Genomic DNA, 17,492 nt, shown 5'->3' with positions numbered 1-17,492 from the left:
AAAGTTTTTACATGTACACCATTAATTTTGGCTATATGATAGTCAAATATGAGTGCTTATGAATGAATGAATGAAACGCAACTGTCCATGTCTCACTCCATCTGGAATCACGCATGCAGAAACGCTTGAGAAACAGTGTTTCTTCTGCAGCTCAGTACGCTTTCAACTAATTTTATAGTCCTGAGTTAGACTGTACGACATTTACGTTACAAGATTTGACTGATTTTTAGGTAAAAAGGGTGACATTGCACCGCATTAAAATAAATGATCAATCATGTTTTCGCTAGCCAAATTCAAAAACTAAACCAAAATTAAATCATCTTTGAGAGCAAGGGAGCCCCCTGGTGTTTCGGAGGCCCTACGCAGCTTGCAAATTTTGTGTATAAAGGTAGGATCGGCTTTGCAGCTAATACATTTCTCACAATGGCAAATTCACAGAATTCTGTGAAAATGTAAGATAAAAATGTGTACAACTCTCATGAGTGGTTGAGAGTAAAACAAAAACGTCAAATTCTCTGTTAATCTGTAGAGCTTTCTCTTATGCAAACATAAATTTATTCTGGGTCTGGGTTTTAGCACTAACATACAGCACCACAGATGAAATGAGTCAGCTATAAATGTAGCTAGCTAGCTAATATTGGCAAATGTGAGGTACACATTTAAAAATATTCTGTTCCAGCAAACCCCTATAGCAACCTTTTTTCAAACATATAACAATTCACAGTAAGCCTCCTCATATACCAACTGAGTGTATCTATTTTAAACACTGCAGTGTGTGAAAGCAGAACCAGGCTGCACTTGTGATAAGTTCTGGAGATAAAACATAGTCTGTCTTTAGTCTCCAGTACATGTGTGTTTAATTTTGGACTCCCTGAGGATTGTTTCAGTGACGAGGCAAAAACGCATTCACTACAACTATCGATCATACCAGCTCCCAAATCCCAACTCCTTAAAATGGGGACAAAAGTAGGTTATGTTTAATGCAGCACTTCAGAATTCTTTTAGAGCTCTGTGAGGACAAACTGAGAACTTAAGTATCAGAACTTCACATTCTCTGGGGCCAAAACAATGGATATTATCATGAACTGATTTGTATGGTTGGTTTTCTCTTTCAACCACTGTCATGACAGGGCAACATAATCTTTTGAACAGAACCTTGCTGCAGAAGTTGGTTGCGTGTATAGTGTAACTGTATAAGTATCTACCTGTACAATAACACATCCAGGTAAATTAGAGGTAGGCTATAAAGAAAAACGAACTAAAAAGTAGCACTGTCTACCTTTTTCTATGGTGTGACAGTTTTTTTATAACAAAGTATTTATCGACTATGTTTTCAACTTTTTATTGTTGAGTTTTAATACTGTGACCTGGTTCAATAATTTAAAGCTCCTCTTAGTTTTTGTAATACATTATACCATTTGAAATTGAAAATGTTACCATTTTAAAAGATGTTGTCTCCTTTTAAAGCTTCAGTGTAGTTAGTTTTATTTTCAAATGTTTTATGTAGCTAACCATAAGTTAAAATTATCTAGTACTAAAATTAGCTAGTACTGTTGTTAGCAGGCCCAGGCCAAATCTGCTGATAAATTAGCAATTTGTAGCTAATTACAGTTTGTAGCTAACTATTTCTAGTGTAGCTACAGTAAATTATGAGTAACTTTTACCTTGGCAAGCAAAAAAAATACTTGATACTGCTTTGATACTGAACTGCTAAAAATACTGCTAAACTGTACAGTATTAAACTACAGAAGCTTCACAAATGCTAGGTTCAGTGGCATGCATTATTTAGACTTTTACAGAGTGCTCCTGGGATACTAATATTTATGAATTGGAAAGTGCTTATGGTGGAAACTGAAAAATTGGAAATTCATATTTGTTTGTTGTAAAGTATAACAGAAAATCGAAAAATTTGCAACATTATTTCCATTCAAGTCATATAGCCAGCCGAAGATGACGATGTACCCTTTCTTATATTTTTTTCAAATATATATATATATATATATATATATGTATATATATATAATTGAACTTTAACAAATGTATTTTGTTCATGCTACTTTTTAGTACTTCTGAATTATAAAATATTAATTTTAATTAATTTCAACATAGTTTCAGTCAATACAAAAGCTACATCTATTGCGTTCACCATATTTCCTCACTGACACAACCCCAAATAAGAAAGTTGGGGTTTTAAAGAAAGTTTCCCAGCCATAATTATGACTTGAGGCAGAATTAATGTTTTAAAGTTTGTAAATACTATCTTCCTCACATGAATTGAATGCACCACAAGAATGGAAGTGTTTTACAGTAAATGAAAAGACACTCATGCTTTTTCAAGCGCTGAATATACCTGAGACTGGGCGTTGATATTTGCATGGTTATTCACAAGTTCCTTGACAACGTCCACCTGTCCAGCGAGTGATGCTATGTGCAGAGCAGTGTTGCCTTTCTGGAATCAGGAAAACACAAGAGAACAGTTTGACTCAGTGTATACAGTGACCAGCTGTGTTTTTAAATGCTTCCTTGCTATTTTTGTCACTGTTCTAGTACATAAATATCACTTTGAAGAATCCACTTTTCTTCAGTGTTTCTAAAACCTCTACAGAAATCCTCCTCTTGAAGATCCTCAGCATGAAATAGTAGATCCAGCTCTTGGTAAAGGCTCAAAGTCAACCTGAACATCAGGCAACAGTGACTTTGAAGTCTGCTGATGCAGCAAAATCATGTCTATGAAGCCGTGCATAGCTAAGTAACACACTTTTTATCTTTAATTCATATGCTCAGGCATCTATACTAGTGCAAATAGTGCATTTAAAGTGGTGTGTTATAATATCTGATCTGATGGGGGGAGGGTCTTACCTTTGTTGCGGCGTCCACAGTGGCACCAAGTTTAATAAGCTCAGCCACAACCTCCACATGGCCTTCTTTAGATGCCAGATGAAGAGCGTTCAACCCATTCTACATCCAGAGAAACAGATGCATCATGAAATACGTTTACGATCTGCTTATTTAAATTATTAGGGATTATAAGTAGGCATATATGAGACAGAAAATATTATTTAACAATCTAAATCAGAATTAGAAAAGTCTCAAGGGCTGTGGATATGTTTTTAAAAGAAGTTTCTCATATACTCAACAGGGCTGCATTTATTTGATCAAAAATACAGTAAAAAACAGTGGCTTTGTAAATATTATTACTATTTAAAATAACTGTTTTCTATTTTAATATATTAAAAATGTAATTTATTCCTGTGATGCAAAGCTGAATTTTCTGCATCATTACTCCAGTTACCAGCGTCACGTGATCCTTCAGAAATCATTCTAAGGGCGTGTTCACACTTGGCATCTTTTTTGACAAGAAAAAGCCGGCGAGTGCTTTTTAGTCAAATAAAAACTGGCAGCGCTTTGATTACATATAGCAGCCCAGGGCGTCTTTTGATGCCATATCAACTGCTGCAGCAGTAGCCAAAATTAATTTAAAATTAATTTAAATTTAAGCATTTAGCAGACGCTTTTATCCAAAGCGACTTACAGTGCATTTAGGCTGTCAATTTTTACCTATCATGTGTTCATGGGGAATCGAACTCCCAACCCAACGCTTGATAACACAATGCTCTACCACTTGAGCTACAGGAACACTAGCCTAGCACTGTGTTCTGCAGAAATGTGGAGAAAGAGTAAAAAGTTGCCTTTTGAAGTAGGGATGCACGATATTGGATTTTGGCCGATATTCGATATGCCGATATTTTCAAAATAATTTTGGCCGATGCCGATACCGATATCGATATATATACAAATATATACTGATATATTTAAACTTTAATTTTACTGAAGAGAAATCCATGTATCTCTTCTGTACTGATTCTACCATAAATGTATTATTTTACAAATGTAGACTGACATTGGCAGAAATATTCATATCGGCCGATACCGATAATGGTCATTTTAAGCTTTTATCGGCCGATACCGATATTGTGCCGATATTATCGTGCATCCCTATTTTGAAGTTAACAGGGAAGGTCATGTCAGTTCACAACAATGTTTGTGGGTGTGTGACATTATGCAGGGAATGAAACCTGCCGTTTAATGTTAATTTTTTTCACCGCTGTTTCCATGAGTAAATGATAACCGGGCTATGTTATCATGCACATATGCAACAAATGCTTAACATATTTAAACATTTTCATTACTCAGTAATTAATTATACTGGGTGTTAATTTTTTTTCTTGAGTAGCCTAGGCTATACTCCGTTCGATGGTGTGTTTGATGAAAATGTATCTTGTGAAGCGAAATGCATGCAATTACCAACCTAATAATACACACATTCTTTCAATAGGTCTGCACTTCACTGATTTTTTTTTTTTTTTTAATACTTGTTTACGAAAAGCACTTACTCACGTGTACATAGGACAAAGTTTGAGGGCACATAAGTAATAGGGAGCACAGAGCCATGATCACTGGTTGGGTTGGGTCACTATATGAGAGAGCAAGCCTGCTGCAAGTCAAAAGATCCTATCGTATAACAATAATGCACTCTAGACATATACCATTAAAATAACGGCAAAAACTGCCTCAAATGAACTATAAATGCGGGAATAAAGTTGCAATCCATTTCTTATTGGTTAAAAATAACTGAGATTATCTCGTGTTTTTCCATGGGTGCTCAGGGATCTACAGTGCTTGGAAACTATTTAGTTCAGGAGCTCCCATTGGATGATACACGGTTTGCATCATATCTTAGAATAAACTGTTTTGTGCTCATCCTTGTGCTTGTTAACTAGTACGATCTATCTACGGGCTATCTTTTCCATTTTTGTTGTTGATTTTGTCATGGAAACGACTCGCCACTCGCCATTTCTTTGATTTTGAAATCTTTTGTAACATTAAAAATATCTTTACAGGTTATTTTAATCAGTTTTAATGCACCCCTTTGCTGAATAATAAAAAAATATATATTTAAATAAAAAACCTTTAGCCTCCTTTAGAATAGTTATATACAGGCATGGTACAAATGAAATGTTAATTTTACAAAAACAAATATGTATGACCTGGTTGCAGATGTTGATGTCCACACCAGACTTTATATAATCGAGGGCCTTCTCGAGGTTTCCAGCTCGGGCCGCTCTGAGGTAACTGGCATTACTGTCAGTCTGAAAGAGAGAGGAATAAGAGTCAGATCTTTCTTTTCACAACCCCTGACTGATCTATAGCAACCAATAACACCATGAGCTGATGCTTTCAAATATCAAGAGACAGAAGGAAGTCTTCAAAAAGATGAGTTAACAAAACTCGATCTACAGCATCATCTGCATCTAAGCAAAAACATAAAAGATAAAAGAAAGAGATAAAGCATATTATTGCTGGACATGGCAACCACATAGCGACATGCAGACACGAACAAGCACCAAAAAAAACCTAACTATTTTGCCCATGAATCAAGTGCTTTGAGAAGTGAAGGTCAGCTGAGATCTGTAAACGAACAGCTGATCGTGTCTGATAATGGGCTAGCTGACATTTGTAACAGCAGAAACACAAATAAACAGTGGGATCCAGAGGCATTCACACAGGAAGTCATCAGCATGAGGAGCAGTAATGGATGCTTTCATCCTGTCAGAGTAAAGACGTCACACACCTGACTAAGCATTCTGGTATTACATGAGTGTGCTGGTCTTTTCCATCCTCCTCATCATTTTTTCCATTTGGACAAGAGGTTTTGCAGGTGCATTTGCTGAACCAGTGAAATTGTGAACCTAACAAAGATAATAAATAAATACTGTATTTTCAAATTCAAGTCGTGTTTCTAAAAATGTGCTGTAACTTCTATTCCACAGCGATTTATACAATGCAATTAATGACATGAATGAGAAAGGTACATGAGTTTAAGTTTATTTTTATAGTGCATTTTTTCACACCACAATCATTTCAGCTTCGTCTTAAATAAAAAATTGTTTAGGCCTGGGGTTTATAAGAAATGTTGTTTATAATGAATGTTACTATAATTTGTTTGTTTTATGCTTATATTTTTCATTCATGCTTTGTCTTAAAAACCAAACTAAAGTGGGTACTAAAATGCATTTCTTTTAAGGTTTACTTTACCAGTATTTTACATTATCTATATATGTAATAATAAATTGTGAAATGTGTAAAATGTGTTTTAGTCCTCAACAACATATATATATATATATATATATATATATATATATATATATATATATATATATATATATATATATATGTGTGTGTGTGTGTGTGTGTGTGTGTGTGTGTGTGTGTGTGTGTGTGTGTACTGTTTTATATATTTATTTTTTTTGTTTAAAAGGTAAATATATATATATATATATATATATATATATATATATTTTTTTTTTTTTTTTTTTACCTTTTAAACAAAAAAAATAAATATATAAAACAGTACATACACACAAATATATATATATTTATTTATTTATTTATTTCACAGAGCAGTATTGATAATTTTCATAAAGTTCATAAAGAACATGGAAATATATATATATATATATATATATATATATATATATATATATATATATATATGTATATGTATATATTATCTCTTTACTTTCATTTTTGGATGATACATGACCAGACATTTCTTGACAGTTTTTGTATGATTCTAATAAAAACATTACAGGATTGTTTTCATGTGTACGGTAGCCTATATCTTGACTGATAGTTAAATAAATAAATAAATTCTTCCATGCCTTCCGCTAAAGTCCAACTTTATATTATAAACGTGTAATGAGTGAAAATTGAAGCTTCTAGTACGTGATCATCCAGCCATATGCTAATTTCATCACTGTGTGTCAGCTGTAATGAAATACTGTAGATGTTAACAACAGCTGTCCACCCTAGTTTAATGCCAGACATACTTCTCATGCTTTACTATTACATCTGTCTGTACATTTCTATATCAACAGTTCTCAATGCATGAAACGCTAAAACATTTGTATTCTAAAGATATGAATGAGGTACAACAAAAACAGGACACATAAATACTCTAGTCCAATAATTCAACACAGGGCTAAGTGTAGCTCTGATACATGATATTATTATGCATGTAATAACTTTAGATCTGTGAATAAGGAGTGGTCTGGGCCAATAGTTCAGAGTGAAGATATTTACACACTGGCAGAGCGAGAGAGAGAGAGAGACAGAGAGAGAGAGAGAGAGAGCGAGAGAGAGAGAGACAGACAGAGGGTGTGTCTGCTGTTGCTGCAGTGCTGTAGTCCTGACACACCCCGACACATACATGAACACACGCTGTCTGCATCACAATCCATTAACACACTCTCCTATCCCACAGCAGTCATGACACACTTTAACATCTTTGATTTACTAAAGATGTTAAAAATATTTTTACGATTTAAAAATAACTAAAACTGGGGATCACTTTTCAAAACATTTTATATTAATATTCTACAATCTAATTCTTTATACTCCTTCTACTTAAATACTTCAAACCGTTTCCATACAGTTTGGTTAAATATAATAAAAAAAGGAGCACATTATAAAACATATAGTACACTTAAGATAAATAGAATGTTTGTAGTATGTCTGAATTTGCAGTATTCCTAATATTTACTAATATGTTTATTATAGTATTTTTAAATACTACAAAAATACTGTTTTAAATGGTCACACATTTTGTTCCTCATTAACTCTTTCCCTGCCACTGATGATACGTTCCAGCTAGGGCTGGGTAAAAAAATAGATTTTCCGATTAATTGTTTTTTAAAATGTGGTCGATTCAAAATCCATTCTCAAAGGCCATGAATCGATTTTTTTTCTATAATTATTTCCGCAAACATTGGATGTAGGATTAACGTTAATCTAATTAATAGTCTTCTCCACTAGATGTCACTCTCTTATTTGCCTTGCGCGATGTTACAAAGGAGCGAGAGGCGAACCTGTCATTCATTCATTCAGTGCTTAAAATGGCGGTTTCAGGTGCTTTGTCAAAATTGAGGCCACCTTCACATAAAAAGTCAGAGGTATGGACGCATTGTAGATTTCGCAAGCAAGATGACGACGATACTGTTGTGGACAAGAACTGTAGCGTCTAACGTTAAAACACCCCCACAGCCAAGCACACAACCAAAGATTTAAAATGCATTCACAAGCAAAATTCCTCACAATTCACCCAGTGCACAAAAGATCACTGAATCAACTGCATTTGCATAGAAAATTGAATCGTGAATCAAAATCAAATTGATTTGAGAGCTTGTGAATCGAAATCGAATCAATCTGGAACATCTGAATCGATACCCAGCCCTTGTTCCAACCATTATTACATAACGCTGCTCCGTCACTGACAAGTTATTCTGGCAATCCATGTTTTCAATGTTATAAGGTTAGGGGGCACTGTTATAAATTTTCTGAATTAGTAAAGCACTTCCAAATACAAAAACAAGTGAAAAAGATGATCTGCGTAAACCAGAGGAAGTGGATAGAAGTTGTGTACTCACAAGTAAGGTAACATGATCACCAAACATTCAGCAGCATATAAATAAAAAAAAGAATGACATATGAAGAGGTATTCAACTGTATGCAAGCTATAGTCAGAACATAATTTTGCCGCCTTTGTGGAGTGGACACTGGTGAGACATGGATCTCTGTTCCCTACCTGTTACTAGGGATAGATCGCCAGTGCCACTCCCGACCCATAGCCCAGGCCACCATCTCCCCACGATACAGACCATAAGCCCAAACTCACCGATGACAGAGAGCCAGAGCCCAACCCGTCAGACCAGGTGCGAAAGCCGGCTACAGTGCCCACAACAAGCGAGAGAGCCACGGACGGTGTGAGAGTGGAGCGGAGCTCTGCCCCCTGCATTGCGGCTGAGGGTGAGCTGAATATGGAGCGCCAAAATGAGGATGTAGATCTTATAGACTGGGAATCGGAACTGGAAATTGAACTGCCCCTTCTCCTCTCTCCGTCATCTCCGCTGGTCCCGTCCAGCCCTTCTTCTTCCTTGGTTTCCTCGTCCAGCCCTGAGGGGGCTTACAATCCTCCAGTGCCCATTCCTAGAAAGTGTTCTCCAGTGCCAGCTCCTAGAATGTATCCTCCAGTGCCAGCTCCTAGAATGTGCCCTCCTGTAGCCGCTCCTCCAAAATGTCCCCAATCACACCCACTCCTGCCTCCTCCACCGCTGTCATTTGGCAGCCCCTCTGCTCACCCTCAGCCCACCATCTATGCGGTGCGAGCCCCGTGGAACTCCCATCCTCCAGTGTCACCATGGTCGAAGTCTCCCTAACCTCCACCTCCAGCCTCCAAGGCCCGCACTCCGCCTTGGCCCGTGGTCACAACGGCTCCACCTTAGCTCGTAGCTCCCTCGCCTCAACGGTCAACCATCGATCCGCCAGCTCTACCTGGTTCCCTCATCCCTCTGGCTCTGCCTTGGTCTGGAGTTGACCATCCTGCACCTCGGGACTCCACTCCTCTGGCTTCGCCTCTTCCCTCAGGCTCCCTCAGGCTCCTTCATCCCCTCAACTCCACCTTGACCCTCACTCACCCTAGCTCCACAGCCTTTCTCTGGATCTCCACCTCGGCTGCCAGAACCCTTGGCTCCACCCTGACCCCGCGGATCCTCGGCATTCCCCTAGCTCGTTGGCTCTCCGACTCCGCCTAGGGCTCCACCTGTTCCAGCACTGTTGGTCAACCCCCTGGAGTCGGCAGCCATTCCTCCTCCATGGCTCCTCCCACCATCAGCTCCACTTTGGGTCCACCGTCCACCGGAGCCTCCTCCCAAGTTCCCACTCCCGTCTCTTCCTCTTGCTGCCTATAGTGCGTGGACATACCTTCCGGGTGGGGGGGGGGGGGGTGCAAAATATCAGAACTTGGACTTGTGTGTGTTTTTTCCCTGTGACCCAGTTTCTGTCTCCTTGATTGTTGATTAGTTCCCAGGTGTGTCTTTATAGGCAATGTCTTTTCAGTTCAGTTTTGTCGGGTCTACCAGTTCCATACATGTGTCTTCCTCCTGGTCTCCCTGTTAGATTTACTCCTGTATTGGATTAATAAAGACTATTTTGATTATCCTCGGCTCCGTGTTCCTTCCGGCAGCGTATTGTGACTTTTTTTAAGCGTTTTTTGATGGAATCATCAATTAAAAAGACTATCAAGCTGTTGCTCGTTTGTTTGAACATCATAGCAACACTGGCTTGGTGTGAAGTTTGGGGCGTGGCTATCTGTTAGTTTAAACAATAGCAGGTAAGGGGAGCGTATACACTTCACCTTTATATAAATAATTTGTAAATCTTTGAAATGTACACAAACAAACTATAAATAAGGTTGTTAATATTTCATACGGTTTAACCAGTAATTATTTCATACACTTTGAGTCTTTCACTTCTTCTAGCAATATCAGTCCCTGGCTTCTGTCTAGATACTCTAGCATGTAGAAATGTCATGCTCTGTGTAATGTGGGCTCAACCTCTGCAGTGTGTGGGAGTTTCCTTTGAACATCTCTCTCTGTCTGCCTCCCTCCCTCCCTCTCTCTCTCTCTCTCTGTATTACCAGCACACAGTGTGTTCTGGAAAGGCCTCAATAAAACCTGAATGAAGTCTTTTTCTTTTATCTTCAATATAAACTGAATAATTAATATAGTTAGAACTTTGCAGGCCATATAAAACGAGGCAGCATCATAAACAGTGCAATATATAATTTTTTTTAATTTAGCCATTAAGATTAACTGAAATTACAGTTACAGTTGTCATCTGTCCATTTTTATTATTTTATTTTATAACTGACTCAATGCTTCATTTGCATCAGCACTCAGAAATGTTTATTGCATGGGCCAGTTTTGTGAAGAAAAAAAAAATCACTGTATTTCAATGTTTTTTGTTTTGAATTTTATATTTCTCATTATTTAGATTTTACATTTTTAGATGTAGCAATATTGTTGTGTTTTATGATAATATGTCTATTTTTATCAATTTACTTTCAATTTTAGTTTTAGTTATTTAGTTAAACAATGAAATACTGCAATTTCAACAAAGAAATACTGATGTTCAGTCATTTTGTTCCTGGTCGTATATTCAGTTACAAAGTTAATAAATTAAATTATTGTCAAAAGTCATAAATAAATCTAAGCTACTGTATATTCCCCAGCTCTAGCTACAGGAGACAACGGTTTCATCTGACACCAGCTCGGCCGTCGCTCATTGATTTAGCTGTGGGTGCCATGCAGCATTCTGTGGAGTTTAAGTAAAACTCAATACAAAATGATTAGTTCAATACCCTGGCAAGGAATGGCAATCACGGTCCCATGTATAGATTTAGAAAACAAGATTTTTCTTAGGAAGAACATGGAACTCAATCGATGCATAACTACAAAGAAGCCACCTTCATTTCTAAAGGACCAAAAGGTGAAATGAACTTGAGAAGCCGAAACACAATAAAGCAAGCTCTGTCCTGCCGCTGTGGTTGACAGACAGCTCAGATCATCAGAGTGAGGCAATGTCCCGTCCCACAGCCCAGCAATGACTGGATATGGGCTTTATCATGACTGATCATCAGCCAGCACTAGCAGAAGCCAAGCGCAAGCATTACAGGAACACACATGCTAACACACTCCCACAAAAGGCCAGTTACAGCCAGTTAGTAAGCCTCATACACAGATCTCTAATGCTAATTTGCCAGTGTTATGATGCTCCTGCACAATTATTCGGGTTTTTTTTATGTTGTTGGTGTTTGGTATTTTATCTAGCTGGTCAAGCAGCACTATTACTTTTGAGAGAAGACCATTTTTAATAGTGAATTAAAGAGGTAAACAAAAAATTCAAATGAAAAATATGCATATGTAAAATTGCAAATCTTTCACAATAACATCTATAACATGCCTTTAGAAAATAGATGAGGTGAATTTGCATTTCATGTCAACTTTAAAGCTGCGGTAGGGAACTTTTGACGCTCTAGCGGTTAATAAACAGAACTGCTTGCATCTTGCGGAAGAACATTGTAGCCGGAACTACTACTCTCTGTTTATGTCTATGAAGAATCACAAAGGTACTGGGTTACTCCGCGGCGGTACCCCAGAAGCAATCTAAAATAGTCCGAATATAAACACTTATTATAGGTGTACCCTAGTGATTCAGGACAAGCTAAAAACACAGTTTGGAAAACGGATTCATGGTGTACTCGCTTATTATATACATTTTTCTACATTTTGAACACAAACAAAGTTACGGACCGCAGCTCTGATTGGTTGTTTTTTACCGAGAGCGGTCCGTAACTGCAAATGGCAATAGGACCACTGGGAGGAGCCAGAGGAGCTTGATTTTTTCACAGATTATCTGTCTCATATTCTACTGTCAGGACATAATGACAGGTTTAACAAATATGTAAAAAAATATATTTTTACAAAAGTTACTGCAGCTTTAAAGGAATTTAAAACTGTTTATTACTTAATCTGCAAAATCTGTGGGAATGAACTGTTTAAAATGATTAACGCATTTAATGCACTTGCCCCACCCCAGACCTAAGTGGATCATCTACCATTTCATACAGTTAACTGAGGACTAATATGAGGCAGGGCAACAATTTACTGCGTGACGGAGCCTAGAATATCCCTAAAATTCAAGATATAGGAAATATTGAAATTTTGTCTCATATTTACATCTCATAGTTAAGAAATATCACACGAGCTGTAGGCTAAATGCAATATCACACGAGTGCAAATGTGATACTCATCTTATACAACAGTTCATTAAGAAGTTAATATTATGTTATTTTAGACACAATGTTGTCTTTTTTGCTCAATTTTGCCAACCAAAATATACAGATAAATTAGAACTGTTCATCCCCAAGCAATAATAAATAATAAATGACTCAATGACTTAATCATTAAGACATTTACTGTACCACCACCTACTGGGTTTTAGTTTATTATTTAGAGTATCATTTCATTAAAGAAATAATTTCATATTTCCATAGAAATAATAATCAAATTAAGAAAATAAATTATTGAAATTATAGTTCACTCTATCAAAAAGGACAATTCTGTCATCATTTGCTCACATGTTCCAAAAGAGTATAAGTAATACATTTTATCATACAAAATATGCTGAATATTGCTGAACCTACTTGTTTTAATCTCTGTTTGATGCTTTGCACAACAATGACTTTAAATGATCTTTTCAGAGTAATTTCTCCAAATTCGATGTGCGATTAGATTAATTAATCACCACATCATGTAATTAATTAGAAAAAAAATTAATCGCTTAACAGCCCTATTATTAATATAATTATTATTAATAATAAATGTGTAAATAAGTAATTATTAATTAAATTGATAACAATTAATACTAATATATATATATATATATATATATATATATATATATATATATATATATATATATATATATATATATATAATAAAATATTCAATCAATGCTAAATTATGTTAATAATTATTAATAATATAAAAAAATATTAATTTATAACAGATCGCCACAATACGATTTTTACATTATGCCTTAACAAATGTCAAAATTAAGCTATGAATTAGGTTAATCTATTAAAATTAATGTTATTCAAAAATCTTAAACATTTTTATCATATAACAACAGATTTATAGAAAAAAAATGTTTTAATCTTTTGATTAGGACCTCTGTGTAACCATAATCCCCTGCAGCATGCAATAGCAAGAACACACATTGTCTTCAGAAAATGTAAAAAGTCTATATTAATGCAAGTCAACACATGTTAAGCAATGAAACCTTGAAAATTTATGTTAAACACATTCATGCTAAATGTACTGAGATTATATAAACATTGATGTTGCAGATCTTTGAGAACATTGTGTTCTTTGAAACATGATTAGTCTGGATTCCTTGTAAATCAGTACATAAAACAAGTACAAGCCATGATCTGTATGCAGCCGCCCACTTAATCCATATGACAAGCAAAACATGTAACAAAATTACTGGAGATTATGCAGTTATCGAGTCAAGAATGTTCACTTTGCAGCAACAAAAGAGTTGGACGAGCACATACACACACACACACATCGTTGTTTGTCTTTATAATGGGAGCTGTCTGCAGGGAGGCCATAGAGTAAATCTGTCAATTGACACTGCACACACACACTATTGCAGCGCATGCATGAAGAGAGCGGAGTGTGTGATGTATCTGTCCTCATTCCTCACGCTCTTCAGTGTGGAGTGCAGATAGAGCAGGACTGCAGAATGAAACGGCGTCCTGTGTCATGCTTTCTGACCATAAAGCGTTAGCACATTCAAATCTCATCAAGCATGGAGAATGAAAATAAAGGTGTAGGTGTTCACATCCCACTGCCCAAACAGAATCAGGCCATCTTTTCTTTAAAAAGGGTTTATACTTATTTACTGTATATGATGCTGCATATTAGAATGGCTTCTGAAAAATCATGTGAAACTGAAGCCTAATGGCTGCTGAAAATTCAGCTTTGGTGGCACAAGTCGAGAGTGTCTCAATGTTTCCTAATGGCTGTCTCTTTCAAATCCATTGATACTGAAATCACATTTTTGAAATAAAGTGTACTGGTGAATCCGGTATACTGTATTAATGCCACAATGTTTACAAAAGCCACAATACTGTGCCTTTTGCCAGTTGAAATAGATGAAAATAGATGACTGTATACTAAAGCCAGTATTCCTCTCAGACAACGTTTGAGGCATTAAGCAGCTGTTGAGAACATTATTATAAGCAGATGCACTACTATAAGACATGATTCCATGTTACATGATCTTGGGCAAATCCTTACTGTAAATGCTTTGAGGAAATCCTCATATAGGCCAAACCGTGGGAGAGCAGCCTACAAAGTTAGTTCACACTGACAACTGCAGAACAACAAAACAGGAAAACAACTGACAACTGTGAAAACACACGAGTGCCAGAGTAGTGACAGACTAAATGTTTGGTTATTTCGAGATTACTGGCATTAGGGTGAATGACATACAAAAGAAAAGGTTTTGTTTAAAAATCTAATAAAAATGTTTCCATTCCTGTTGAATACATATGATTAAAAGAAAAGTTTATGTAATGATTCTTAAGATGTCATGTGGTGTAACCGTCAAGTAACCATTTAAAATGAAAAATAAAAGTGTTTTAAATTTTACTTTTTGTATTCCTGTTTATTCCATATGGTTAAAAACTAAGTTTACGTAATGATTCTTAAGATGTCATGTGGTGTAACCATCAAGTAAAAAAGCAATAACATATTTGATGTGAGTGTACACATTATTTTCAGTGTGCTCAAATTCACTTTATAAGGTAAAAAGCTTTTTTTCCCCATGCATAATTAATTCATAATTATCATTGGATTCTGGGGAGTTGCACCACATGACATTTGTTTTGTCTTATCATAAAAATATCAAATTATCTGATATTTTAAGGCTTATTAACCATGACACTGTCTCTTTATGATGTCTTTTCCTACTTTTTAATATACAGTTTTGTGATAGTATAATATTTTACAGAAACGTGACCATAGAAATCTGCATCAAAGTTTGCACTAGGTCACACAACTTGTTTCTTGGAATATAAATTATATAAATTCTTGGAATTTATATAACAACACATGATCATATATTTTGGTTTTGATAAAAAAGCAATGTTTTAAGTAAATATTAGTGTGCATCCATCATTTAAACGTCCGTATCGGTCAGCCCCTACCAAAGAACATCAGGTTAGTCAGTCTATTACATGCCATGACAGCTGAACAGAACCTGACGCACAATCCGATCCACACTCCAACAAACCGGACAACATGCAAAATTCAGCTTCTGCACCCCAGCAGAGCTCACAAGCTTGCAAAGCACAACGTATCCCACTGCCTTCCTGCTGCAATGTCAGATGAAACCAGAGCCCTTTCGAGCAATGCACCACTACACATCAACCATGCCCCCTAAACACCACACCATCCGCACTCAGCCAAACCTCCCATCGCACTCACCAACCCCAAACAAGAACAAACCCACCAGCTTCAGCCTTTTACAGTGTTTCAAAGTGGAAGCACTTACTGGTTCTATCCCGTCCTCCATTGCAACGTTCGCCCCTGCAGTCCTGAACAGTCCCGGTAATCAATGAGCTAGAGTTTGGAATCGGCCACTCCGGAGGTGCATTAAAGCTGAAAACACATGTCCTTGTTAACTTTGAGATACTACGATTATGTAAAAAGGAAGTTAAGACGCTCCTGGACGCAGTCCAGAAGCATTACTGTACCCTACGTGCCGCACAAATCCACTTTATCATCAGTACGGATGCGGGACGTTAGCACTATTAGCCATTCCCAGCTGTCACCCTCTGCTCCAACCAGCTCTGCATACTTTCTCGGATGGGACGGCACTTACCATATTTGTAGACACTAGTGTTCTCTCTCCTGGCTGAGTGTAATCATGATCTGGTGGACCGAAATAGCAGCGGGCCCCTCCGTGTGACAGGCCTCCCCGACTGGAATCTGTCCTGCGCGAGTCTTATTGTCATTCTGCTTATCAGCTCTTTTTACGCACCCCCCTCCTGTTCCCGCCACGGCACAAATACCCCGGCACATGCAGCCAGATTCAGCACAACTCAACCCGCCGCTACTGTTAGGAGCCAGTCAGCCATGCTGGAGTACAGCAGCCCAGCTTAAGGGGGATTTGGGGGCATTTCCCCAGGTATTATGTGCGCCTGCGGTGTTGCCCTGATCCTGGCTCTGTCAATCAGCACCTCAGTGCCTCTAGACTAGACTGGACTAGTTTGCCCGTCCTCTATCTCTCTCTCTTGCTCGCAGTGCTCTGGGAGGTTGCAGCAGTCTCTGTCCGCATCAGCAACATTACACCACCGGCACCAGGCAGCCCCCCTTACCACACACACACACACACACACACATTCCTACCCTCGTGCCCTTCCAGTCGCCCATCCCATGAATTGAAGCAAGGCCACCGACAGTAATTCACTGTGGAAATTTGAACTAGCCTCATCTAATCGCAGCTTGAGACTAGCTATAACATCAAACTGTCAAAAAAAAGAAACATCTTTGAAAACAATGTACATTGTGAAGTGTGTCATTTGTGCACAGGAAATGTCAAAAAACTCACCACAAACCACAAACTGTAAAGGTTAAGGGAATATATTAGTACTTAAAAAATACACATTAATACCTAAAGTGCACATATCACCTCATCGACAGTTCTGTATCTTCTGAGAGTGAAAAGTCTGGGATCAGTTATTAAAATAAATAAATAAATATTTGTATTCAGCAAGGACTCATTATATTGATCAAAAGTGAGAGTGAAGATATTTATAATGTTACAAATCTTAGTTATGTTGTTTGTTATAAACAACATAAATGTTGATCCTTCAAACTTTCTATTCATTACCAAATCTTTAAAGTATAAATACAATGGTTATAATTTGCAAAATAACTTACAGTAATTATCACTCCAGATAAAAATAATACTCAATCCTTTTATCACTTAACAAGCACATTTTCCTGAACACTCGTGGT

General features: G+C 37.0%; 1 protein-coding gene across 37 annotated transcripts in view; it reads right to left on the bottom strand.

Moving 5' to 3' along the window:
• Positions 1 to 17,492, bottom strand: part of LOC113111932 (ankyrin-3-like) — a 159,008-nt gene that overhangs the window by 73,602 nt on the left and 67,914 nt on the right. For 35 of the 37 annotated variants that reach the window (XM_026277165.1, XM_026277177.1, XM_026277185.1 and 32 more), the window contains exons 2-4: positions 5,049 to 5,150; positions 2,860 to 2,958; positions 2,351 to 2,449 (exon numbers count right to left, since the gene is read on the bottom strand). In XM_026277165.1, the coding sequence (XP_026132950.1) occupies positions 2,351 to 2,449; positions 2,860 to 2,958; positions 5,049 to 5,150 (300 nt within the window). Of the gene's footprint in view, positions 1 to 2,350; positions 2,450 to 2,859; positions 2,959 to 5,048; positions 5,151 to 16,023; positions 16,131 to 16,225; positions 16,329 to 16,353; positions 16,776 to 17,492 lie in introns of those variants that run through there. The other 2 variants (XM_026277173.1, XM_026277172.1) reach the window with 2 other exon arrangements.

The sequence above is a fragment of the Carassius auratus genome, chromosome 12, assembly GCF_003368295.1.
Source record: "Carassius auratus strain Wakin chromosome 12, ASM336829v1, whole genome shotgun sequence".
In the NCBI taxonomy this organism is placed as follows: Eukaryota; Metazoa; Chordata; class Actinopteri; order Cypriniformes; family Cyprinidae; genus Carassius; species Carassius auratus.
Note: the sequence above shows the minus strand (reverse complement) of the source record. Positions and strands in the feature narration are given on the sequence as shown.